The sequence below is a fragment of the Haematobia irritans genome, chromosome 1, assembly GCF_050003625.1.
Source record: "Haematobia irritans isolate KBUSLIRL chromosome 1, ASM5000362v1, whole genome shotgun sequence".
NCBI classification, from domain to species: domain Eukaryota; kingdom Metazoa; phylum Arthropoda; class Insecta; order Diptera; family Muscidae; genus Haematobia; species Haematobia irritans.
Window position 1 is genome coordinate 94,458,811 of NC_134397.1, and position 25,123 is coordinate 94,483,933.

Genomic DNA, 25,123 nt, shown 5'->3' on the forward strand with positions numbered 1-25,123 from the left:
GAGTGAAGTCATAGTAAATAAATTGTAGATTATTGAAACGAACTGTATTTTAATTGTCGGGTAATTAAAAACGCCTAAATATAAAAACGTAACAATATTTTCCGACGCAAACGGCAGTACATTTGAGAGACACGTCGACGCAAACTTCATGATATTTTGTTGACAGAGTCCTCTGGTGCTTCAGTTTTGCAATGACAAGACTGCGTCTTCTTCTAATTTGTCTATGTTGCTGTTCAGTTTATATACGAAATAGGAAACACTACTCAACAAAAACTATTTTTTTTTAGGTTGCACACTCACCTTTGGACTTGTAATTCTTTGAGCATTGCAGCAGTACTTTACAATTAAGCACTTACTTAATTTCGGTTTTCTATTGCAGGAATATTTCTAATATGTCTCGAATTTTAGTTGGTGTCAAGCGAGTTGTGGACTATGCTGTGAAGGTAGTTAATAAAAAACACGGTGTTTGAGATAAGTTGTGCAAATTTGACCAATGTCTTATCTCACTTGTTGAATTTGCGTAATCAATGCATAGTTGTCTAATGAATTTCTACCTCTACTTTAGGTACGTGTGAATCCTGAGAAGTCTGGGGTGGTTACTCAGGGTGTGAAACACTCAATGAATCCTTTCGATGAGATTGCCGTGGAAGAAGCTGTCAAAATGAAGGAAAAAAAGTTGGCCAATGAAGTTGTAGCCGTTTCCATTGGACCCAGTCAATCACAAGAAGTGATTCGTACTGCGTTGGCAATGGGGGCAGATAGGGGAATTCATGTAGAAATTTCAGGAAAAGAATATGATTTGCTGCAGCCTATTCACGTTTCCAAAATACTTGCTAAATTGGCTTTGGAAGAAAAAGCTGATTTGGTTATTTTAGGCAAGCAGGCTATTGACGACGATTCTAATCAAACTGCGCAGATGACAGCTGCTGTTCTTGATTGGCCACAGGGTACTTTTTGCAACAAAATTGAGAAAACTGATTCAGGCATAACAATCACTCGTGAGATCGACGGCGGTCTAGAGACTATCAAAACAAAAACTCCAGCAGTTCTTAGTGCCGACTTGCGTTTGAATACACCAAGATATGCTACCTTGCCCAACATTATGAAAGCAAAGAAAAAACCATTGAAGAAAATCGGTGCATCCGATCTGGGAGTTGATACTACGCCAAGAATTGACATTATTTCAGTACAAGATCCTCCTGTGCGCCAAGCTGGCGCCGTTGTTCCTGATGTTGACACTTTAGTGGCTAAACTAAAAGAAGGTGGCCATTGCTAATATCAAATATGTTTCGCAAATAAGTATACAATAAAAATATAGGAAAGTGCATTTAATGAAAATATTCACCAATGATTTAATTGAATGGTTGTTGCTAATCAAGAAGGAAAGGCAGTCCTAGACTGCGAAATAAATATAGTTTAATATATAATATACAATTGCATGGTTGTAATATGAAGTCGAGCGACTATCTTTGGATGGATGGGTTGTTGTATGTGCTTTTGGTATAAATTTCCTATTCTAAAAGTACGACGTATTCTATGTTCTTCATTTTGGTTCACATTATTTTGATAAGTTTCCGATTGGGAGGCGTTCGAATTAGAGGAAATAGTTTTAGTACTAAGGCCGGTATGCACCTCTAGCGAAAAATTTCATTCCCATAAGAAATGCATTGCTATTTATGCTAACGAAATTTTCGGTAGCGTTCAATTTCGTAAGCTGGTACGCACCTCTAATGAAAATAACAGGGTTGTCAAAAGCATATTTTGGCAGCAAACATCTAATTTATTACAATCATTGTGTGCGTAAAAGTTTTAAAAGGTCTGTAAATAATAAACAATTTATTTGAGGAATATTTGGAACATATATTAACAATTTTTAAAAGCGATTAGCTGGTTTAAAATTTGTGTACACAGCCCTGTTTTTTTGTTGTAGACTTAAATAAATTTTTGCTACCGAAAATTTCGCTAGAGGTGCATACCGGCCCTGTTATTTTCATTAGAGGTGCGTACCAGCTTACGAAATTGAACGCTACCGAAAATTTCGTTAGCATAAAAAGCAATGCATTTCTTATGGGAATGAAATTTTTCGCTAGAGGTGCATACCGGCCTTTACAAAAACAAATTTCAGTCGCCATATTGAAACTTTGATTGTCAGTCAAATTGATTTAAATTTAAAATATAGAAAACTGGAAATATATCGATGTATGCTTCGAAATATGAGATGTGTTACGGTTCGCAAGACAATTATTAAATTATTTATAAGAGCAACATATAAGTGCTTGGAAAATTTCGAACTCTTTCAAGTTTTCATCAATCGCTGCCTCCGATGAATTCTATTTTATTTTAGTCACACATACTAACGAATACAGGAGCGTAACATTCAATCTTTAATTATCATTTATTTATCACTTAATTGCAATTACATTTTTATAAAATGGCTAAAATAATAAATCAAATGACAATTCACAAAATGACAATTATTTGCTAGAACTATGGATTGCTTTGCATTGCATCTAATACGTGTTGAGGTAGCTTTTTAATTATGTCATAATGTGATATACATTCCACAGTCGCTAAAACACCCCTTTTATTTGGATGGCCTATGTCGGCAGCATAGGAATAGTGATCTCCCAACATATCGGTAAGTTTACCTCTTTGCGCTTCTAACACAGCCTCTGGTGCACACGTATCCCACTTTTTGCATCCAGGACTGGCAAAAACATAAGCGTGAGCTTTTCCCTCTAATAATTGCAAAACTTTATAACCTGCTCCGCCAACTCTAATAACATCAGTAGGAGAAAGTGATTCAAGAGCGGCTTGTACAATATCATTGGAATGGGATCTAGTGGTCGTTATTATGAATTTGTCGTGTGGGGGTTGGATGGATACAAAGCCACCAGTACCCAGCCCTTTTAATCCCCAAATAGTTCGTCCCAGCTCGCCTCCAGTGTTTTTAAAGTACGGTTGATGAATAATGCCAGCTACAGCAGAATTTCGAATGGCGATTCCAATTAAAATGGTTACATGGTCTAAAAAGCCTTGTGTATATTCTGAAGTGCCATCCAAAGGATCTACCCAAACTACAAGTTCTTCATCATTGACTTCCAGCCATTGTTTGGGACAAGATTGTTTCAAAAAGTCTTCATCCGGCTGGGTGACTAGCCAATCCTTATTGACATTAAGGTCGGAACAACCTTCCTCGCCAATAATTCGTATGTTTGGGAATGCCTGGGATAAAGAAGCAATAATACATCTTTGAGCAGAACGGTCAGCCTCTGTTTGGAGATCATCCTTTCCCTTAAAAATCCAAAATTTAGTTTTGCAGATCATTGTTTATATAAAACCTCTATTCACCTTTTCTATAATTCCCAAATTCCCTTTTTGCATCACATCTCGAATGATTCCACCGGCACGCTTAGCAGTGCTAATGGATAAAGCCATTAAACGCATAATTTTCGGTTGGGACATTTTATAAATGCCTGGGAATGTGTTGAAATATATATTTTAAGTTAATCTAATCAATACACGATATCAATATTAACAGTAGCCAACAGTTATCTATGAGATAACTCTGTCCATTATTGCCAGGCTTGGCAATTTTATTAACAAAAGAACATAGAGTAAATTAAGTGCTATAATATCGAACACAGTCCAACTCAACAATATGAGGAAAAGAAAACAAATTATGACAAAAATAAATTAAAAAGCAATCCATATCGCTATCTTACTCAGCAAAACATTTTAAGGATTTTGATTAGGTATATATTTGTACATTGGTGTTAATCCTTTTGTACTTCATCATTTTAAGTATCTTCTCGAAAATATCAAGGGATCCAACTTTTAATTAGATAAACGCGATCTTGTCATGTTGTCGACGGACCCTTTACCATTGCTTATTATTTTATGTGGCACGAATTTTATTTCACGTGAACTCATTGTGGAAAGGAGGAACTTTCGTTTACTTCGATTTTTGATGAAATAGTGTTTTTATAATATACCTCAAATATAGTAAATTCTTACTCAAGGTGTACCAACCCTGCCAACATTTTTTGAATTTGATAGCGCTTCTGAGGATCCCCACCACGTCGAATTATTAGGTGCCTGTTTTAATAAATTTAGAACGACGCCAATACGAGTCCCTTCAAACAATCAGAAAAAGTGCACTTTAAGATAGTTCCCAATAAACACAAACGTTTGAAAAATGCTAAATTTCAACAATTTTTCAAACATTTTTTCAAAGGATTAGGGTAATATTCAAGTTGAGAAATTGTTGAGAAAATCGCGTTCTCAACAAAAAACAGACATTACCCTCAACAGTGAAATTCAACACATTAAGGCCGGTACTATGTTCATTCTTGCGAAAAATTTTTATGGAAACCATTATTTCGCACATAGAAAGCGGCGTTTTTTTAGGTAGCTTGAAGCGCTATTTTACAGGGAGCGATATTGGATTAAGTTGGTGGTTGTTGCGTGTTTTTAGAAAATAACATTTTATTTTTCCTTGGGCAATTGATCTGCTATTCCTTTGATCCTTTGTATAGTTTCGGAACAAAAATATGGTCCGTGTTTGATTTATAAACCCGCACAAATAGTTTTTAATAAATAAATTATTTCTTAATTCACATTGCAAATGGCGCCGTGCTATAAACGTCAGTTTTTCAACACGAAAAAACATAGTATCACAAATGGAAAAAATTTCGCAAATTTTTCGCATTTTTTGGTTTTGTATGGAGTTTCAACGCGAAAACCGAACAGAGTACCGGCCTTTAGCAATAATATCTTAAGTGTTATCCTCAAATTGAAATGCATCGCTACTCAATAATTTGTCAAACAATTTCCGATGCGAGTCAAATTCAAAATTAACATCGTTGAAAATACTCTTCAACCTAAAGGTGGGTATTAAGTTCGAGTTTAGCCGCTAAAAACGTCATTTTTTCACGATTACTTTTCTTTAATAATCCATTTTAAGGAATACAAACTTTGTGAAAATTTGCTTTGGGCTTTTCCCCATCAAGTTATAATAAAATTTGCAACATATATGTATAATTTCATGCATTTTTCTTACTGATTTAGTTTTCACTTTAGCAATTTTAGCGGCTAAACTCGAACTTAATACTCACCTTAAATTTGTATTAATGATATCCCCACTTCAAATTGACAGTCAAAGCCATTCATTCATCATCATTTTCATCAAAATAAAATATATAATAAAACACTACACTACATAATACACTACAATACCAATTGATAAATAATAATCTTATTAAACATATCAACAAATAAGAACAAAAAAACAAACAACAAAACTTTAAATATCTTAAACATTATTAGTAAACACTTTTGCATTGATAATTCGATTTCCTTCTTTTTGGTTCCTTCCTTTTATTAACATGAGGGCAATTTGAAATTTGGAACGTACTGGACCGCGTGTTAGAATTGATTTCCAGTAGAAGGAATTCACAAAATATCCATTTTAAACTGATAATAGCATATGAATTAAACTGACGATGTGATGCACATTTTCATCCAGAAGTTGTTGATTTCAACAATTTGTTGTTTAACAATTTTTATTGGTTGCACTTGTAATGTTTCTGGAAACTCTTTCTTGTCGATAAGCCACTCATTTTTCATTGGTCAGCTTCTTATTGTTTGCAAGAATGTAGCGTCCAAAGATATTAGTTTTCTGCAAAGAGATTTAAATTTAGTGACTTCTTTAAAGTGTTGATTTAATTTACGTTTGTTGTTTTTGTTTTTCGACCTTTTTGTTTATTACCTTATGTTATCTTTTTGTAAATTCAAGCTCGAGGTCAAAGTTTTATTTTTATTTTTTTTTTTTTTTGTTTTATTTTTTCATAATTCGATATTTCGATCTCCTTCGGAAATCATCAACGGGAATCTATATTGTATTAAAAACAAATATGTAATAATGACACAAGATAAATATGTAATAATGACACAAGATAATGAATAAATAAAGTTACAAGCTATGTCACTGCTGTTGTCCTCCCATGTCTGTTGTTGCTACCACACTGGTTCATTTGTTTGGTTTGTCTTGCAATTATAAGCTTATAACTCTGAGCGAGATTATCGACGTCCGTCTTCGCATTCATTCGTTGTTTTGCTTGTGTGTTTTGTATGTATAGCATTTCTAGCATCATTCGTTTGTTGTGATGGCTTTCGCAATGTAATACTCTCACTCTCTCCAGATCTGCATTGTGTTGTTTCTCAACACAGTGGGTTGCGAGTGCTGTTTTCTGTACTGCATTATTATTTCTGAGTTTTATATTTGATTCTGATAATTCGATTTCCTTCTTTTTGGTTCCTTCCTTTTATTAACATGAGGGCAATTTGAAATTTGGAACGTACTGGACCGCGTGTTAGAATTGATTTCCAGTAGAAGGAATTCACAAAATATCCATTTTAAACTGATAATAGCATATGAATTAAACTGACGATGTGATGCACATTTTCATCCAGAAGTTGTTGATTTCAACAATTTGTTGTTTAACAATTTTTATTGGTTGCACTTGTAATGTTTCTGGAAACTCTTTCTTGTCGATAAGCCACTCATTTTTCATTGGTCAGCTTCTTATTGTTTGCAAGAATGTAGCGTCCAAAGATATTAGTTTTCTGCAAAGAGATTTAAATTTAGTGACTTCTTTAAAGTGTTGATTTAATTTACGTTTGTTGTTTTTGTTTTTCGACCTTTTTGTTTATTACCTTATGTTATCTTTTTGTAAATTCAAGCTCGAGGTCAAAGTTTTATTTTTATTTTTTTTTTTTGTTTTATTTTTTCATAATTCGATATTTCGATCTCCTTCGGAAATCATCAACGGGAATCTATATTGTATTAAAAACAAATATGTAATAATGACACAAGATAAATATGTAATAATGACACAAGATAATGAATAAATAAAGTTACAAGCTATGTCACTGCTGTTGTCCTCTCATGTCTGTTGTTGCTACCACACTGGTTCATTTGTTTGGTTTGTCTTGCAATTATAAGCTTATAACTCTGAGCGAGATTATCGACGTCCGTCTTCGCATTCATTCGTTGTTTTGCTTGTGTGTTTTGTATGTATAGCATTTCTAGCATCATTCGTTTGTTGTGATGGCTTTCGCAATGTAATACTCTCACTCTCTCCAGATCTGCATTGTGTTGTTTCTCAACACAGTGGGTTGCGAGTGCTGTTTTCTGTACTGCATTATTATTTCTGAGTTTTATATTTGATTTATGTCCTGAGATTCTAGATTTTAGTTTGTTTTTCGTGGTACCTACATAAACTTGATCACATGTTTCGTTTGCGTTGCCATGACATTTTATTTCATAAATTACATTTGATTTCTCCATGTTATTCCTTTTAGATTTAAGATTTGTGAATAATTTTTGAAGACTATTATTAATTTTTGGTGCAATTCTATACTTATTAGCGTCTATACATCCAGATTTTTCAAATCTTTCCGAAAGTTTCGGCACATATATTACCGATTTGTATGTTAGTGATGGAGTATCATCTCTGTGTGTTTGAGAGGATGTTGTACAAAGAAGATTATTTATTGTTTTTGTTGGAAATCCATTTTTCTTCAAAATGTTTCGAATTTTATTTTTATTTTTCTCATGATATTCCTCATCGCTAATATTTAATACTCTGAATATGAAGTTCTTCGCAGTGTTATAAATTATTTCTTTAGGATGTGTCGAGTAGAAGTTAACTAATCGCCCCGATGCAGTTGGTTTCTGATACCAATCCATTCTGATTTGTCTTTCTTTTCTTATGAGTATAGTGTCCAAGTAGGGTATTATTCCATCACGCTCTAGTTCCATAGTGAATTGAATGCTTTTATTAAAGTCATTAAAAATCGTCATCATTTGTTCTATTGCACTTCGTTTCGTTATCCCAAAGAGGTCGTCCACATATTTTGTCAAAATCTTAGGTCTAATATCACAGTTCATAAGGCATTGCTCCAATAAGTCTTCCATTACAATATCCGCTATTATGGGAGAGGCGGGTGATCCGATGGGCAACCCACATTTCTGTTGGAAGAATTTCTCTTTATATTGGAAATACCGATTTTCCAGGATACAAAATTTAAAGATTTTGAAAAATGTAGGTTTTGTCATTTTTGTAAAATTCTCCAGTACGGTCCATTTTTTATCTATTATTTTTATAGCTAAAGGCCGGTATGCACCTCTAGCGAAATTTTCGGTGGCAAAAATTTATTTAAGTCTACAACAAAAAAACAGGGCTGTGTACACAAATTTTAAACCAGCTAATCGCTTTTAAAAATTGTTAATATATGTTCCAAATATTCCTCAAATAAATTGTTTATTATTTACAGACCTTTTAAAACTTTTACGCACACAATGATTGTAATAAATTAAATGTTTGCTGCCAAAATATGCTTTTGACAACCCTGTTATTTTCATTAGAGGTGCGTACCAACTTACGAAATTGAACGCTACCGAAAATTTCGTTAGCATAAATAGCAATGCATTTCTTATGGGAATGAAATTTTTCGCTAGAGGTGCATACCGGCCTTAAATCTACAGGTACGCTTGGAAACAAAGAAATTACGTCAAGTGAGAACATAGTTTCGTCTTCTTCTATCACAGTTTTATTTATCTTCTCTTTGAACTCCATGGAGTTTTTTATATTAAATTTAGATCCAACAGTGAGATTTTTTAATATTGAAGTAATGTATTTGCACAATTCCGATGCGGGAGAATTAATAGAAGAACATATTGGTCGTAAGGGGTATCCCTCTTTGTGTATTTTGGGAAGACCATATATGCGTGGAGCCACAGCTGTATCAGTTTTCATTCTCTTGCGTTCAAATTCAGATATAATGTTTTGTCTGAATAACTCGTTAACCAAATCATTGTTTTTCTTTTGTAATGTGTTTGTGGGATCTTTCTGAAGTCTTTTATATGTCATCATATCGTTAACAATTCTATCCATCTTTTCTTCGTATTCATCTCTCTTCATAGCCACTGTCACATTTCCTTTGTCAGCTTCCAGTATAGCTATGTTTTTGTTTTGTTTTAGAAAATTTTTGGTGTGTTTCATCGCATTTACCGTATATTTCCCTCTAGCATTTAGTTGTTGTTTATTCATATGGTTTTCTAGCATCGACGTCAATTTATTTCGTGCTATTTCTTGATCATCTTTCTCTCCAATAGTTTTGATACACTCTTCACCATCAGCGATATATTTTAGTAGTGGGAAGTTCTCTTTAACATTTGGTAGACCGAATTTCTTACCATGTGATAGGAGCCATTTGATGTTGTCGGGTATATTTGTGTTTGTTTTGTTCACAAACCAATCGTCATTGACTGTGATATTCAGTTTGGCGAGTTGTGCTGTCTGTAGTGACTTAAATTTCTTTTGGTGTCTCTTTTTGATTTTTAGTTTTATGTTAGTTTCCAGCGTTTTTTCACAAGTGTAGAATTCTTGAAGTTCGTCCTCTGTCAAAGTTTTATGAATTTTGGTTTGGATTCTGTTTAGGTTTTCTCTATTGTTTGTTTTGATTTCATGTTTTTGTTTTATTAACAAATTTAATATCTTGCTGTGAAAATTATTTACATATGTGTTGAGTGTTTTTTGGATCTTTTCAGATTTATTCTTCGTCTCAAATATATTAAAAATATTCTTTGTTGCATTAGAAATAAAATTGGGTATTATACCTGATTTTCTGCATCTTATGCGCTTTACAGACTATCAGTTATTCCGGACGACAGTGCTCGTGTCGAACATATCCCATATATTGTGCACATTATCAGTTAAGTCCGAAGGCATAATCGATACTGATGCATGTTTATGGGATCGATAACACATTTACCGATTATTTAGTCATCGCCGACAAGTCGTATCGATCCGACACACTGTAAGATTCTTTACAAACACCGACATTCCGTCCGGAATAACTTATAGTCTGTAAAGCGCATTATAAGGAAAATAATTGTGGATTGAATGTTAAACTGTTTCTTGCGTTCATTTCTATATTTGTTCATATGTGTTTTGACGTTTTTATGATGTTGTTTTAAACGTTTGTATGCCATATTTATCTCTTATTTACGGTGTGCTCTCCGTTATTTATCTACGTTTGTTGTTTTTGTTTTTCGACCTTTTTGTTTATTACCTTATGTTATCTTTTTGTAAATTCAAGCTCGAGGTCAAAGTTTTATTTTTATTTTTTTTTTTTTTGTTTTATTTTTTCATAATTCGATATTTCGATCTCCTTCGGAAATCATCAACGGGAATCTATATTGTATTAAAAACAAATATGTAATAATGACACAAGATTTCGTTTAACATTACAGACTTACAAAATAAATAAATAAAGTTACAAGCTATGTCACTGCTGTTGTCCTCCCATGTCTGTTGTTGCTACCACACTGGTTCATTTGTTTGGTTTGTCTTGCAATTATAAGCTTATAACTCTGAGCGAGATTATCGACGTCCGTCTTCGCATTCATTCGTTGTTTTGCTTGTGTGTTTTGTATGTATAGCATTTCTAGCATCATTCGTTTGTTGTGATGGCTTTCGCAATGTAATACTCTCACTCTCTCCAGATCTGCATTGTGTTGTTTCTCAACACAGTGGGTTGCGAGTGCTGTTTTCTGTACTGCATTATTATTTCTGAGTTTTATATTTGATTCTGATAATTCGATTTCCTTCTTTTTGGTTCCTTCCTTTTATTAACATGAGGGCAATTTGAAATTTGGAACGTACTGGACCGCGTGTTAGAATTGATTTCCAGTAGAAGGAATTCACAAAATATCCATTTTAAACTGATAATAGCATATGAATTAAACTGACGATGTGATGCACATTTTCATCCAGAAGTTGTTGATTTCAACAATTTGTTGTTTAACAATTTTTATTGGTTGCACTTGTAATGTTTCTGGAAACTCTTTCTTGTCGATAAGCCACTCATTTTTCATTGGTCAGCTTCTTATTGTTTGCAAGAATGTAGCGTCCAAAGATATTAGTTTTCTGCAAAGAGATTTAAATTTAGTGACTTCTTTAAAGTGTTGATTTAATTTACGTTTGTTGTTTTTGTTTTTCGACCTTTTTGTTTATTACCTTATGTTATCTTTTTGTAAATTCAAGCTCGAGGTCAAAGTTTTATTTTTATTTTTTTTTTTTGTTTTATTTTTTCATAATTCGATATTTCGATCTCCTTCGGAAATCATCAACGGGAATCTATATTGTATTAAAAACAAATATGTAATAATGACACAAGATAAATATGTAATAATGACACAAGATAATGAATAAATAAAGTTACAAGCTATGTCACTGCTGTTGTCCTCTCATGTCTGTTGTTGCTACCACACTGGTTCATTTGTTTGGTTTGTCTTGCAATTATAAGCTTATAACTCTGAGCGAGATTATCGACGTCCGTCTTCGCATTCATTCGTTGTTTTGCTTGTGTGTTTTGTATGTATAGCATTTCTAGCATCATTCGTTTGTTGTGATGGCTTTCGCAATGTAATACTCTCACTCTCTCCAGATCTGCATTGTGTTGTTTCTCAACACAGTGGGTTGCGAGTGCTGTTTTCTGTACTGCATTATTATTTCTGAGTTTTATATTTGATTTATGTCCTGAGATTCTAGATTTTAGTTTGTTTTTCGTGGTACCTACATAAACTTGATCACATGTTTCGTTTGCGTTGCCATGACATTTTATTTCATAAATTACATTTGATTTCTCCATGTTATTCCTTTTAGATTTAAGATTTGTGAATAATTTTTGAAGACTATTATTAATTTTTGGTGCAATTCTATACTTATTAGCGTCTATACATCCAGATTTTTCAAATCTTTCCGAAAGTTTCGGCACATATATTACCGATTTGTATGTTAGTGATGGAGTATCATCTCTGTGTGTTTGAGAGGATGTTGTACAAAGAAGATTATTTATTGTTTTTGTTGGAAATCCATTTTTCTTCAAAATGTTTCGAATTTTATTTTTATTTTTCTCATGATATTCCTCATCGCTAATATTTAATACTCTGAATATGAAGTTCTTCGCAGTGTTATAAATTATTTCTTTAGGATGTGTCGAGTAGAAGTTAACTAATCGCCCCGATGCAGTTGGTTTCTGATACCAATCCATTCTGATTTGTCTTTCTTTTCTTATGAGTATAGTGTCCAAGTAGGGTATTATTCCATCACGCTCTAGTTCCATAGTGAATTGAATGCTTTTATTAAAGTCATTAAAAATCGTCATCATTTGTTCTATTGCACTTCGTTTCGTTATCCCAAAGAGGTCGTCCACATATTTTGTCAAAATCTTAGGTCTAATATCACAGTTCATAAGGCATTGCTCCAATAAGTCTTCCATTACAATATCCGCTATTATGGGAGAGGCGGGTGATCCGATGGGCAACCCACATTTCTGTTGGAAGAATTTCTCTTTATAGGTAGGTACTATGTTCGGTTTTCGAGCCGAAACTCCATATAAAAACCAATTTGCGAAAAATGTGCGAAATTGTTTTCCGTTTTTGATACGTTGTTTTATTTCAACTCGAAATTTGACATTTAACTGCAAAGCGCCACCTACAACGTCAGCGTTACAGCACAACAACAACAAACATCCTAATCGTTAGCTAAGTTCGTCAGCGTCAGTGTTGTTTTTGAAAATTAGAAATTTGTTTGAAATGGAAAATAAAATAAAAAAAGTAAGACTAAGCTCTGAAGTGAAGCAGCAAATTTGTCAAGCTGTGGAAAAACATCCCATTATATGGAATAAATTGGAAAAAGGCCATTCGAACAGGAACGCCATACAAAAGGCTTGGGCGGCGGTTTCTGAGGAAATTGGAATCAGTGGTAAAGTTATTTGTTAAAATTTTTAAATAACCACTAAATTTGTGTATAGAAAAATTATGCAGAAATGGTTGGAGAAGCGTTATGGACAGTAGACGTTACCAAAAAAGAAAGACGGTAAAATCTGGTAGTGCATGTGACCCTCCCCTGGATATGGAATGCGAGTATTTGGATAATTCCAGCGAACCGTGGGAATTTGAAGAAAATTTGCAATTTTTAGAGGAAGCGGAAACTTTGCGAGTGTAAGTAAAGATTTTAGTTTAATTTAATTACAACTAAAGTGTTTTTTACATTTCCTATTGTTTGTAGTACGGACAGTTCCATTGTGTTCGAAAATGATTTTGAATTGGAAGAAGCTCAAGCATCCTCATCATCATATTCATTTGTAAGTAGGATATAAAAGAAATGGCGAAGTAGATTTCACATATGCAAATATCACATTTCAGAACAATTCTGCAAGCACAAAGGATCCTCGACGCGACAGTGATCGATCTGATTTGGAAGCTGAACTGGTGAAATCTGTTTCCAAAATGGTTAATATTGCAGAACGAGGAAAAAGTAGCCATTCTGGATTTTTAGCCTTCATCAGTTCGATGATGGATACTTTTGACAGCGACGATATAGCGGAATTTGAAGAAAGGATAGTGGAAATAGGATTTGAAATACGAAGAAGAAACAAAATTAAATAGATCGATTGTTTTTTCTTTTTTATTACGTTTTTATTTTTTCTTTTTTATTACGATTTTATTTTTTTATTTTTGTAGCAGTTTGACTGTTTTTTAATAACAAGTATGCATTATTCTTTTTTATTTTAGTAGCAGTTTGACTGTTTTTTATGACAAAAATGAATTCAATTTTTTAATTTTACTTCTTATTTTACATTATTCTTTTACGTTATTTAAAGTACTTTTACTTTATATACATTAAATTAAACTTAAGATTATTAAATATAAGTGAATCTAGTTGAATTTTTTTAAAGGCATTTTAAATGCATTTAAAGTACCTGATTAGAATATTCAAAAAGTTGCAGTATGAATATTTTTTGTAATAAAAGAAAATGAATTTCAAATGAATTTTTATTCCAAGTAAGCATATTTTCTCTGCCAAGGTAAAGATCCCTCTTCGGAGTTGAAATAATCTTTTATTGTATCGCGAACTATTATACCAGATTCATGTGATCTTCCTTGTGATCCATAGTTGATGTCAGAAAAAAATAAGGAATCCGGCTTCAAAGCATGCCGAAATCGGCCACGTACCACTTCACCATTTTTAGTCTCCGTATCAGGTAAAAGTGGATGACAGTATTTACGTTTTCGAGTTCTTATCATAAAATTATGCAAATATACACAGGTCTTAATAATTTTTTTGGCTCTATCAGGTGCACAGAACATGGTTTTTGAAAGGCAAACATTTTTGGAGCACATAATACCAAAAGCATTTTCCACGCAACGTCGGGCTCTGCTGAGACGATAATTGAAGATTTGCTTCTCCTCGTCTAAAACTGCATTCCTAGTGGGCTTGTAAGGTTTCATAATTCGATGATGTAGCGGGAATGCATCATCCGCTACGAATACGTACGGATAACCCATAGCGTTGGATGAGGGAAAAGGCAGAATATTCTGTTTTATTGCTTTTCCTAGACTACAATTTCGAAAAATTCCTGCGTCCCCTTCTGAACCATAAGCCCCTATATCAAAATATGCGAAGGAGTAATCGCCATTTGCGACAGCCATAAGTACAATGCTAAAATAACCCTGTAGCAAATAGACAATATTTTAGTATAATAATTTTGATATATAAGATCACTCACTTTGTAGTTGTAAAATAAACTTCCTGACTTTGGGGGGCATTTTATAGAAACATGCTTCCCATCTAAAGCTCCAAGGCAATTCGGAAAATCCCATTTCAAAAATGTTTCAGCATTTGCCTTCAGGTTACCGCTAGATATAGCTGGAATTTCTGATTTCAATGCTGTGCAAATAGCATTGCAGACGTCATCCAAAATTTTTCCAAAATGCTGCTTGCTTATTCGATATACGGATGCTATATGGCGTTGTAAGGATCCACATGCAAAATATCTGCAAGTAAATTAAAGCAAGAGATACATATAAATCCAAAGACACATTTACATCATCGGTACGGTTTAAAACTATGTGGTGTAGGAATTTTTGTTTTTAAAAAAGTGTGTTTTACATATCATTGTTTCGTACTTTTTTAGGAATTAATTAAAAAATGAAAAATATAAATCAGAAAAATTATTACAAATATATAAATATTTAAAAATTAATGAAATTAATTAAAATAATTAATAAAATAAACACATCGATTTTGTATATCAATCTGTTTATTCTAATGTGTTTGGATCAGTGCATAAGAATATAATAACATTCCTAATTGAACATTCCTAATTTTAGGACTGATGTAGCTAAACATGAGCTGCCATATGAAGACTTTACCATATTTAAATATTGTTTTAACACTCCACTAAGATCCCGTCCACGTTGAGAAATATCTCTTTTGAGTCGCCGTGCTAGACGAATATCTGGGTATGTATCAACCAAAATTTTCATATCCATCAATTTGAGTATCTCAGGGCTGTGGAATACCAGAATTCCTTCAAATATGATGACATTGGCACCATACATGGTTTTAGTATTTGCCTCTCGAGACTGAGTTACAAAATTGTAAACTGGCACTTCAACTTTTTTACCATCTTTCAATTTGTTCATTACTTCTAAAAGAAGGTCAGTATCAAATGCGTCTGGGTGATCAAAGTTATACTCATTAACGGGCGCTTGCTCATGTTGCTTTTCATTCAGGACCTTGTAGAAACAGTCCATAGACAGCAATGTAATCCAAGGTAAATCAAGAGATTCTATTATTTTCTGGGCGACAGTGGTTTTTCCTGAAGCACTTTCTCCACAAATTCCTATTATAAGTGGTTCCACTTGTTGACCAGCGCAATTGCACCACGGAGGACGACCTGCTATAAATTGTGCGATTATTTGAACGAATAACACATTCTGAGGGATTTGCTGTTGTGACTTGATTATTCATAGAAGCTGTCCGCTGTCTTCTGCGAGGTTGGCCAGTACGTGGTGCTGGTGACTCCAAACATTGTGGATTTTTTGCTGGCACTGTTGTTGGTGATGCAGGGCACCCTTAAAAGTCATTGTTTACACATTTGGAGTCCACATAGAGTTGTTCGACCAAGTCTCCCCGATCATCACTATCAGAAGATGCAGAACTTGATGGGTTATAAAACTTTATTTGCCTTTGTGATACTACAGTCATTTCCACCAACGTATAAAATCCAATCTGACAACAACATAGTCTCTTTTATCGACTGGCTCTTCGCTAAACATCCGTAATACCTTCATTGACTTGTCATTTGAGGTGTGCGCTACCTCTCCGAAAATTCGATTGGGCAAAAACTATAGGGTTCCAAGTTTTACCAATTCCGTATTTTTTTAGCCGAGAAAATAAAATAAAATGACATTTTGTCAACTTGTACATGACGTTGTTTTCATACGTTTCATATGCAATCTAAACAAATCTTGCTTACATATGTTTGCATTCAGGGATGGATGTTTAAATTACTAATTAGGGTGACTAATATAAAATACATAACTAATGTAAAACATATATAATAGGTATATTCGCGCAATTTTCTAATAAAAGTGATACCTCACATTACACTTCCAAAATGCACTTTAACTCGATTTCATTTGTAATTTTCATTGCAAAAACGGAATTTCAAATCCACTTTTAGTATATTTCGAGCCTAAAGTGAGTGAGTTATAATATACACAACAGATATGTAATAGCTTCTAAAATAATTACATTTTGATTTGTTTTTTATGGTTGGTTTCTTCTTCAACTTTTTTTGGTTTTAATGAACATTGTGCTCATTGTATATCTAGCAATAAAGAGGTGAAGTGGGTTGAAAGACTACATGTTTTATAAAAATTACTTACTCCAACACGACTGCAAGCTTTTCTTTAGCACTAATTCCATCCTTGGGATGAGTATTCCTTTTCGGTCTCAGTCTTTCTTCCACAAGATCGAATAGACAAAAGAAAGTCTCCGAGTCCATGTGAAAATTTTCCTTAAATTTACACTCCGACTTTAATAGGTCTTCGAACTGTGGATGATATATATAAATTATAGGGTGAGATAGGAGAGATCTCTTCTCGATTAGGTGATTGCTTACACTGGTAGTGAAGCGGCCTTTATGATTCCTTTCTGCTATGTACGTATTTTTTGGACTCCGTGAAATTTTTTCCTGTTGGCGGTGCAATTTAATAAATTGATACACACCAACAGCGACTGATACCATAATGTTCAAATCAGGTGTGGTGTTGTAAGAAAGCACTTCTTGGACATTTTGATACATGCTTGATGAAATTGATGATGAGTTTGAACTCAGCTCGTCATCGACTTCATCGGTGGAGCTCAATTCATCTTCATCTTCTTCTGATACATTTTCATTTTCCTTTCATATTAACGAAACCGACATTATTATACAAAAATACATAAAAATAATAATACACTTACAAAAAAGATCATTTCAACTGGTTGTAATTGGGGTTTTGCGACGATTGGCCAATTTGGATCCAAAGTATGGATTGTCATATCCAAATCATAGAGAACGTTATCAAGGAACGTCTTATTCCATGTATGCCTCAACTTGTACATCGCTTCCCTCGTTTTTTCATTCACCTGCAAATTGTATTTTGTGTTTTCCAATTGATGTTGCTCAAATTCTAAACTATTGCTTACCTTTTTAAATACTTCAGCAAATATATGAACTATTCGTGCACTAAATTGTTTTGCGTATATACCACATTCATCGTTTTTGACTATTGCGTCAACCACATATAGTAATGGCAACAAAATTTGGCCAGAAACTCGATATAAATATTTTTCCAATATTTTGACTATATTATCGGAATCCTTTGTACATTTTAAAGCACATTCGGCAATGTTATTAATGTCTCTTGATTTATTTCCATTTAATTCCAACAGTTTTGAATAGAATCTTTCAATATTTTTGTTATCCATTTCAAATTTTTATTTGTGTTATTTTCAAATATTGATAAACAATGGAGTCAATTGTTGCATCTGTATATGTAATCATATTATGACGTTTGGTGATGTTGTCAATTAAATTTCGGAGAAATAAACGCGAAATATTTCCAAAATGACTGTTTTCTTCCTTCGAAATCTATTGTCAACACTCTCATTTTTCAACGCGAAAGAATGATTTAGGGACTTTTTTTTCGTGCCAATAAACATAGTACCTACCTTATATTGGAAATACCGATTTTCCAGGATACAAAATTTAAAGATTTTGAAAAATGTAGGTTTTGTCATTTTTGTAAAATTCTCCAGTACGGTCCATTTTTTATCTATTATTTTTATAGCTAAAGGCCGGTATGCACCTCTAGCGAAATTTTCGGTGGCAAAAATTTATTTAAGTCTACAACAAAAAAACAGGGCTGTGTACACAAATTTTAAACCAGCTAATCGCTTTTAAAAATTGTTAATATATGTTCCAAATATTCCTCAAATAAATTGTTTATTATTTACAGACCTTTTAAAACTTTTACGCACACAATGATTGTAATAAATTAAATGTTTGCTGCCAAAATATGCTTTTGACAACCCTGTTATTTTCATTAGAGGTGCGTACCAACTTACGAAATTGAACGCTACCGAAAATTTCGTTAGCATAAATAGCAATGCATTTCTTATGGGAATGAAATTTTTCGCTAGAGGTGCATACCGGCCTTAAATCTACAGGTACGCTTGGAAACAAAGAAATTACGTCAAGTGAGAACATAGTTTCGTCTTCTTCTATCACAGTTTTATTTATCTTCTCTTTGAACTCCATGGAGTTTTTTATATTAAATTTAGATCCAACAGTGAGATTTTTTAATATTGAAGTAATGTATTTGCACAATTCCGATGCGGGAGAATTAATAGAAGAACATATTGGTCGTAAGGGGTATCCCTCTTTGTGTATTTTGGGAAGACCATATATGCGTGGAGCCACAGCTGTATCAGTTTTCATTCTCTTGCGTTCAAATTCAGATATAATGTTTTGTCTGAATAACTCGTTAACCAAATCATTGTTTTTCTTTTGTAATGTGTTTGTGGGATCTTTCTGAAGTCTTTTATATGTCATCATATCGTTAACAATTCTATCCATCTTTTCTTCGTATTCATCTCTCTTCATAGCCACTGTCACATTTCCTTTGTCAGCTTCCAGTATAGCTATGTTTTTGTTTTGTTTTAGAAAATTTTTGGTGTGTTTCATCGCATTTACCGTATATTTCCCTCTAGCATTTAGTTGTTGTTTATTCATATGGTTTTCTAGCATCGACGTCAATTTATTTCGTGCTATTTCTTGATCATCTTTCTCTCCAATAGTTTTGATACACTCTTCACCATCAGCGATATATTTTAGTAGTGGGAAGTTCTCTTTAACATTTGGTAGACCGAATTTCTTACCATGTGATAGGAGCCATTTGATGTTGTCGGGTATATTTGTGTTTGTTTTGTTCACAAACCAATCGTCATTGACTGTGATATTCAGTTTGGCGAGTTGTGCTGTCTGTAGTGACTTAAATTTCTTTTGGTGTCTCTTTTTGATTTTTAGTTTTATGTTAGTTTCCAGCGTTTTTTCACAAGTGTAGAATTCTTGAAGTTCGTCCTCTGTCAAAGTTTTATGAATTTTGGTTTGGATTCTGTTTAGGTTTTCTCTATTGTTTGTTTTGATTTCATGTTTTTGTTTTATTAACAAATTTAATATCTTGCTGTGAAAATTATTTACATATGTGTTGAGTGTTTTTTGGATCTTTTCAGATTTATTCTTCGTCTCAAATATATTAAAAATATTCTTTGTTGCATTAGAAATAAAATTGGGTATTATACCTGATTTTCTGCATCTTATGCGCTTTACAGACTATCAGTTATTCCGGACGACAGTGCTCGTGTCGAACATATCCCATATATTGTGCACATTATCAGTTAAGTCCGAAGGCATAATCGATACTGATGCATGTTTATGGGATCGATAACACATTTACCGATTATTTAGTCATCGCCGACAAGTCGTATCGATCCGACACACTGTAAGATTCTTTACAAACACCGACATTCCGTCCGGAATAACTTATAGTCTGTAAAGCGCATTATAAGGAAAATAATTGTGGATTGAATGTTAAACTGTTTCTTGCGTTCATTTCTATATTTGTTCATATGTGTTTTGACGTTTTTATGATGTTGTTTTAAACGTTTGTATGCCATATTTATCTCTTATTTACGGTGTGCTCTCCGTTATTTATCTACGTTTGTTGTTTTTGTTTTTCGACCTTTTTGTTTATTACCTTATGTTATCTTTTTGTAAATTCAAGCTCGAGGTCAAAGTTTTATTTTTATTTTTTTTTTTTTTGTTTTATTTTTTCATAATTCGATATTTCGATCTCCTTCGGAAATCATCAACGGGAATCTATATTGTATTAAAAACAAATATGTAATAATGACACAAGATTTCGTTTAACATTACAGACTTACAAAATAAATAAATAAAGTTACAAGCTATGTCACTGCTGTTGTCCTCCCATGTCTGTTGTTGCTACCACACTGGTTCATTTGTTTGGTTTGTCTTGCAATTATAAGCTTATAACTCTGAGCGAGATTATCGACGTCCGTCTTCGCATTCATTCGTTGTTTTGCTTGTGTGTTTTGTATGTATAGCATTTCTAGCATCATTCGTTTGTTGTGATGGCTTTCGCAATGTAATACTCTCACTCTCTCCAGATCTGCATTGTGTTGTTTCTCAACACAGTGGGTTGCGAGTGCTGTTTTCTGTACTGCATTATTATTTCTGAGTTTTATATTTGATTTATGTCCTGAGATTCTAGATTTTAGTTTGTTTTTCGTGGTACCTACATAAACTTGATAAAATATGAGAAAACTTTGACAAAACACTACCCTAAAATGCAACGAAAAAACCATGTGGTTTTCAATACTTATTTGTGCAACGAAGTTCGTGGTCAATTGCAAGAAATAAAAAAAAAGGAAAATTTTAGGCAAATAACCAAATAGTTTATAAAAATAGGTAAGTGAAAATAAAAAATGAAATAAAACTTTAAGGAAGTCACTAAATGCATATCTCTTTGCAGAAAACTAAAATTATGGATTCTACGTTCTTGAAAACATTAAAAAGCTGGCCGATGAAAAATGGTGGACAATTAACTGGAACTGCTTCAAATAGTTTATAATAATTGGTACGTCAATATGAAAAATTAAATCAACACTTTAGAGAAGTCACTAAATTTAAATCTCTTTGCAGAAAACTAAAATCTTTGGATGCTACATTCTTGCAAACATTAAGAAGCTGACCAATGAAAAATGAGTGGCTTATCGACAAGAAAAAGTTTCCAGAAACATTACAAGTGCAACCAATTAAAATTGTTAAAAACAAAAAATTGTTGAAATCAACAACTTCTGGATGAAAATGTGCATCACATCGTCAGTTTAATTCATATGTTATTATCAGTTTAAAATGGATATTTTGTGAATTCCTTCTGCTGGAAATCAATTATAACACGCGGTCCAGTACGTTCCTAATTTCAAATTGCCCCCATGTTAATATTATTTATCTACGTTTGTTGTTTTTGTTTTTCGACCTTTTTGTTTATTACCTTATGTTATCTTTTTGTAAATTCAAGCTCGAGGTCAAAGTTTTATTTTTATTTATTTTTTTTTTGTTTTATTTTTTCATAATTCGATATTTCGATCCCCTTCGGAAATCATCAACGGGAATCTATATTGTATTAAAAACAAATATGTAATAATGACACAAGATTTCGTTTAACATTACAGACTTACAAAATAAATAAATAAAGTTACAAGCTATGTCACTGCTGTTGTCCTCCCATGTCTGTTGTTGCTACCACACTGGTTCATTTGTTTGGTTTGTCTTGCAATTATAAGCTTATAACTCTGAGCGAGATTATCGACGTCCGTCTTCGCATTCATTCGTTGTTTTGCTTGTGTGTTTTGTATGTATAGCATTTCTAGCATCATTCGTTTGTTGTGATGGCTTTCGCAATGTAATACTCTCACTCTCTCCAGATCTGCATTGTGTTGTTTCTCAACACAGTGGGTTGCGAGTGCTGTTTTCTGTACTGCATTATTATTTCTGAGTTTTATATTTGATTTATGTCCTGAGATTCTAGATTTTAGTTTGTTTTTCGTGGTACCTACATAAACTTGATAATATGAGAAAACTTTGACAAAACACTACCCTAAAATGCAACGAAAAAACCATGTGGTTTTCAATACTTATTTGTGCAACGAAGTTCGTGGTCAATTGCAAGAAATAAAAAAAAAGGAAAATTTTAGACAAATAACCAAATAGTTTATAAAAATAGGTAAGTGAAAATAAAAAATGAAATAAAACTTTAAGGAAGTCACTAAATGCATATCTCTTTGCAGAAAACTAAAATTATGGATTCTACGTTCTTGAAAACATTAAAAAGCTGGCCGATGAAAAATGGTGGACAATTAACTGGAACTGCTTCAAATAGTTTATAATAATTGGTACGTCAATATGAAAAATTAAATCAACACTTTAGAGAAGTCACTAAATTTAAATCTCTTTGCAGAAAACTAAAATCTTTGGATGCTACATTCTTGCAAACATTAAGAAGCTGACCAATGAAAAATGAGTGGCTTATCGACAAGAAAAAGTTTCCAGAAACATTACAAGTGCAACCAATTAAAATTGTTAAAAACAAAAAATTGTTGAAATCAACAACTTCTGGATGAAAATGTGCATCACATCGTCAGTTTAATTCATATGTTATTATCAGTTTAAAATGGATATTTTGTGAATTCCTTCTGCTGGAAATCAATTCTAACACGCGGTCCAGTACGTTCCTAATTTCAAATTGCCCCCATGTTAATAAATTTTAATGCTGTTTTATGACACCAAAAAGAAGGAAATCGAATTATCAATGAAAAAGTGTTACTAATAATGTTTAAGATATTTAAAGTTTTGTTGTTTGTTTTTTTTTTTGTTCTTATTTGTTGATATGTTTAATAAGATTATTATTTATCAATTGGTATTGTAGTGTATTATGCAGTGTAGTGTATTATTATATATTTTATTTTGATGAAAATGAATAAATTATACAAAATTCATAGAATTTTGGCTTTGACTTTCAATTTGAAGTGGGGATATCATTCATACAAATTTAGGTTGAAAAGTATTTGCAACGATGTTAATTTTGAATTTGACTCGCATCGAAAATTGTTTGACAAATTATTGAGTAGCGATGCATTTCAATTTGAGGATAACACTTGAGATATTATTGCTAATGTGTTGAATTTCACTGTTGAGGGTAATATCTGTTTTTTGTTGAGAACGCGATTTTCTCAACAACTTCTCAACTTGAATATTACCCTAATCCTTTGAAAAAATGTTTGAAAAATTGTTGAAATTTAGCATTTTTCAAACGTTTGTGTTTATTGGGACGCTCATCATGTGTTTATTGGGTTGTAAAAGAATCATTGTGGTCAAGTAAAACAAGATTGTTTAGATGTTTATTAATTTGATTAAACATTTATAAATTCTTATAAAATAACATTTATACCACTATCACAACACATTTAATGCGCTTTACAGAATATCAGTTATTCCGGACGGAATGTCGGCGTTTGTAAAGAATCTTACATTGTGTCGGATCGATACGACTTGTCGGCGATGACTAAATAATCGGTAAATGTGTTATCGATCCCATAAACATGCAGCAGTATCGATTATGCCTTCGGACTTAGCTTATAATGTGCACAATATATGGGATATGTTCGACACGAGCACTGTCGTCCGGAATAACTGATAGTCTGTAAAGCGCATAACATAATTTTTGTCATTAAAGGTGAGTATTAAGTTCGAGTTTAGCCGCTAAAAACATGATTTTTTCACGATTACTTTTCTTTAATATTCCATTTTAAGGAATACAAACTTTGTGAAAACTTACTTTGAGCTATTCCCCATCAAGTTATAATAAAATCTGCAACATATATGTATAATTTTATTCCTTTTTTTACTGATTTAGTTTTCACTTTAGTGAAAAAACTCGAACTTAATACCCACCTTAATAATAGAATGATGTTGATTTACAAGTGGCAAGTTACATGTTGCAGCGTTTATCAGCCTTTTGTTTATTCTCGCTGGAGGCAGCGTGTCTGTAAAAGATTGGAAAAACAATCACTTTATTCCATTTGCAAAATCAAAAATTGTTCACCAATATACATTTTACAATTTTAAGCGAAATAACTATGTTTTCAGCACTTCATTATCGATTTTATTTAAATAAATTATAAGAAGCTAGTTGCGCTTGGAGCTTCACAAAATATAAAATGGCTCTTGTAACAATAGTGATGGCAAAATACTTTCATGTACATTTCATACTTTTTCATACGCTTCCCCCATCACAGTTGGCGATTGTTGCAGTGTCACTTACGAGTCTGTGGTAGCGATGAGGATGAAATGGAACTTTGAAATGCTGTCAGGGATAAATGTTTTTTAACTCAATTTGTCGGGTATGAAATCTAAAGTCCGTTTTTACTGAATTTATTGCAATTTATTAACAAATAATGCTAAAAAGAGGCAAATGTAATAATTGGAATTATTTTTTTCGGGATGCCGGGATTCAAAATAAAACATCCCCGGATTCGGGATTTATGCCGGATGGCAGCCCTAGTTGTTATTAAGTTCGATATTAATGTACCCTGCCAACATTTTTTGAATTTGGGGGCGCTTCTGAGAATCCCCACTACGTCGAAAACAATCATATACGACATCAAAAACTCGTCGGAAAAGCGCCGTCACTATTGAGAAGTTGTACCACGCCAAGTTACTACGAAAAAGTTTCTCATCAGTGCAATTATTAGGTGCCTATTTAGATCAATTTCGAAGGACGCCATTAAGAACCCCTGCAAACTATCAGAAAAAGTGCATTTTAAGGTAATTGTAGAAGAATCATTGTGGTCAAGTAAAACACGATTGTGTAGATGTTTATTGATTTGATTAAACATATATAAATTCTTATAAATATAACATTTTTCCGTCTATCTCATCACATTTAACATAACTTTTTTCATTAATAAAAGAACTATCAGCCGTTTGTTTATTCTCGATGGAGGCAGCGTGTCTGGAAAAAGAGAGCGCTACAAAAGAGAGCTTCTAGATCAAGCAGCGTACCAGGCAG

General features: G+C 32.9%; 6 protein-coding genes and 4 long non-coding RNA genes across 10 annotated transcripts; 4 read left to right on the forward strand and 6 right to left on the reverse strand.

Annotated features, from left to right (window-relative positions):
• The first annotated feature begins 223 nt into the window (after positions 1-223).
• Positions 224-1,338, forward strand: Etfb (Electron transfer flavoprotein beta subunit). The gene is made up of 3 exons (XM_075291155.1): positions 224-310; positions 380-443; positions 566-1,338. The coding sequence occupies exons 2-3, from the start codon at positions 393-395 to the stop codon at positions 1,274-1,276; spliced, it is 762 nt and encodes a 253-aa protein (XP_075147270.1). The 5' UTR covers positions 224-310; positions 380-392; the 3' UTR covers positions 1,277-1,338.
• Positions 1,339-2,376: 1,038 nt separating this feature from the next.
• On the reverse strand, positions 2,377-3,563 carry LOC142221432 (3'(2'),5'-bisphosphate nucleotidase 1). Its single transcript, XM_075291154.1, has 2 exons — positions 3,352-3,563; positions 2,377-3,294 (listed from the first exon to the last, which is right to left on the reverse strand). The coding sequence occupies exons 1-2, from the start codon at positions 3,463-3,465 to the stop codon at positions 2,488-2,490; spliced, it is 921 nt and encodes a 306-aa protein (XP_075147269.1). The 5' UTR covers positions 3,466-3,563; the 3' UTR covers positions 2,377-2,487.
• A 2,595-nt stretch (positions 3,564-6,158) lies between these two features.
• Positions 6,159-6,831, reverse strand: LOC142240160 (uncharacterized). Its single transcript, XR_012723181.1, has 2 exons — positions 6,718-6,831; positions 6,159-6,627 (listed from the first exon to the last, which is right to left on the reverse strand). It is a non-coding gene; the product is annotated as an uncharacterized LOC142240160 (long non-coding RNA).
• Positions 6,832-7,511: 680 nt separating this feature from the next.
• LOC142228579 (uncharacterized) lies at positions 7,512-9,699 on the reverse strand. The gene is made up of 3 exons (XM_075299052.1): positions 9,686-9,699; positions 8,577-9,513; positions 7,512-7,517 (listed from the first exon to the last, which is right to left on the reverse strand). The coding sequence occupies exons 1-3, from the start codon at positions 9,697-9,699 to the stop codon at positions 7,512-7,514; spliced, it is 957 nt and encodes a 318-aa protein (XP_075155167.1).
• An 829-nt stretch (positions 9,700-10,528) lies between these two features.
• On the reverse strand, positions 10,529-11,201 carry LOC142240166 (uncharacterized). The gene is made up of 2 exons (XR_012723182.1): positions 11,088-11,201; positions 10,529-10,997 (listed from the first exon to the last, which is right to left on the reverse strand). It is a non-coding gene; the product is annotated as an uncharacterized LOC142240166 (long non-coding RNA).
• Positions 11,202-12,434: 1,233 nt separating this feature from the next.
• On the forward strand, positions 12,435-13,826 carry LOC142221435 (uncharacterized). Its single transcript, XM_075291157.1, has 4 exons — positions 12,435-12,836; positions 12,886-13,075; positions 13,143-13,218; positions 13,280-13,826. Exons 1-4 carry the CDS (start codon positions 12,668-12,670, stop codon positions 13,520-13,522), a joined length of 678 nt encoding a protein of 225 aa, XP_075147272.1. The 5' UTR covers positions 12,435-12,667; the 3' UTR covers positions 13,523-13,826.
• Positions 13,827-13,895: 69 nt separating this feature from the next.
• Positions 13,896-17,918, reverse strand: LOC142221434 (uncharacterized). Its single transcript, XM_075291156.1, has 6 exons — positions 17,616-17,918; positions 17,391-17,555; positions 17,047-17,328; positions 16,811-16,977; positions 14,644-14,911; positions 13,896-14,587 (listed from the first exon to the last, which is right to left on the reverse strand). Exons 1-6 carry the CDS (start codon positions 17,895-17,897, stop codon positions 13,910-13,912), a joined length of 1,842 nt encoding a protein of 613 aa, XP_075147271.1. The 5' UTR covers positions 17,898-17,918; the 3' UTR covers positions 13,896-13,909.
• A 3-nt stretch (positions 17,919-17,921) lies between these two features.
• Positions 17,922-19,786, reverse strand: LOC142228589 (uncharacterized). Its single transcript, XM_075299062.1, has 3 exons — positions 19,773-19,786; positions 18,664-19,600; positions 17,922-17,957 (listed from the first exon to the last, which is right to left on the reverse strand). Exons 1-3 carry the CDS (start codon positions 19,784-19,786, stop codon positions 17,922-17,924), a joined length of 987 nt encoding a protein of 328 aa, XP_075155177.1.
• Positions 19,787-21,023: 1,237 nt separating this feature from the next.
• On the forward strand, positions 21,024-21,239 carry LOC142240170 (uncharacterized). Its single transcript, XR_012723183.1, has 2 exons — positions 21,024-21,130; positions 21,196-21,239. It is a non-coding gene; the product is annotated as an uncharacterized LOC142240170 (long non-coding RNA).
• A 670-nt stretch (positions 21,240-21,909) lies between these two features.
• LOC142240174 (uncharacterized) lies at positions 21,910-23,056 on the forward strand. Its single transcript, XR_012723184.1, has 3 exons — positions 21,910-22,279; positions 22,344-22,448; positions 22,514-23,056. It is a non-coding gene; the product is annotated as an uncharacterized LOC142240174 (long non-coding RNA).
• Positions 23,057-25,123: the final 2,067 nt, after the last annotated feature.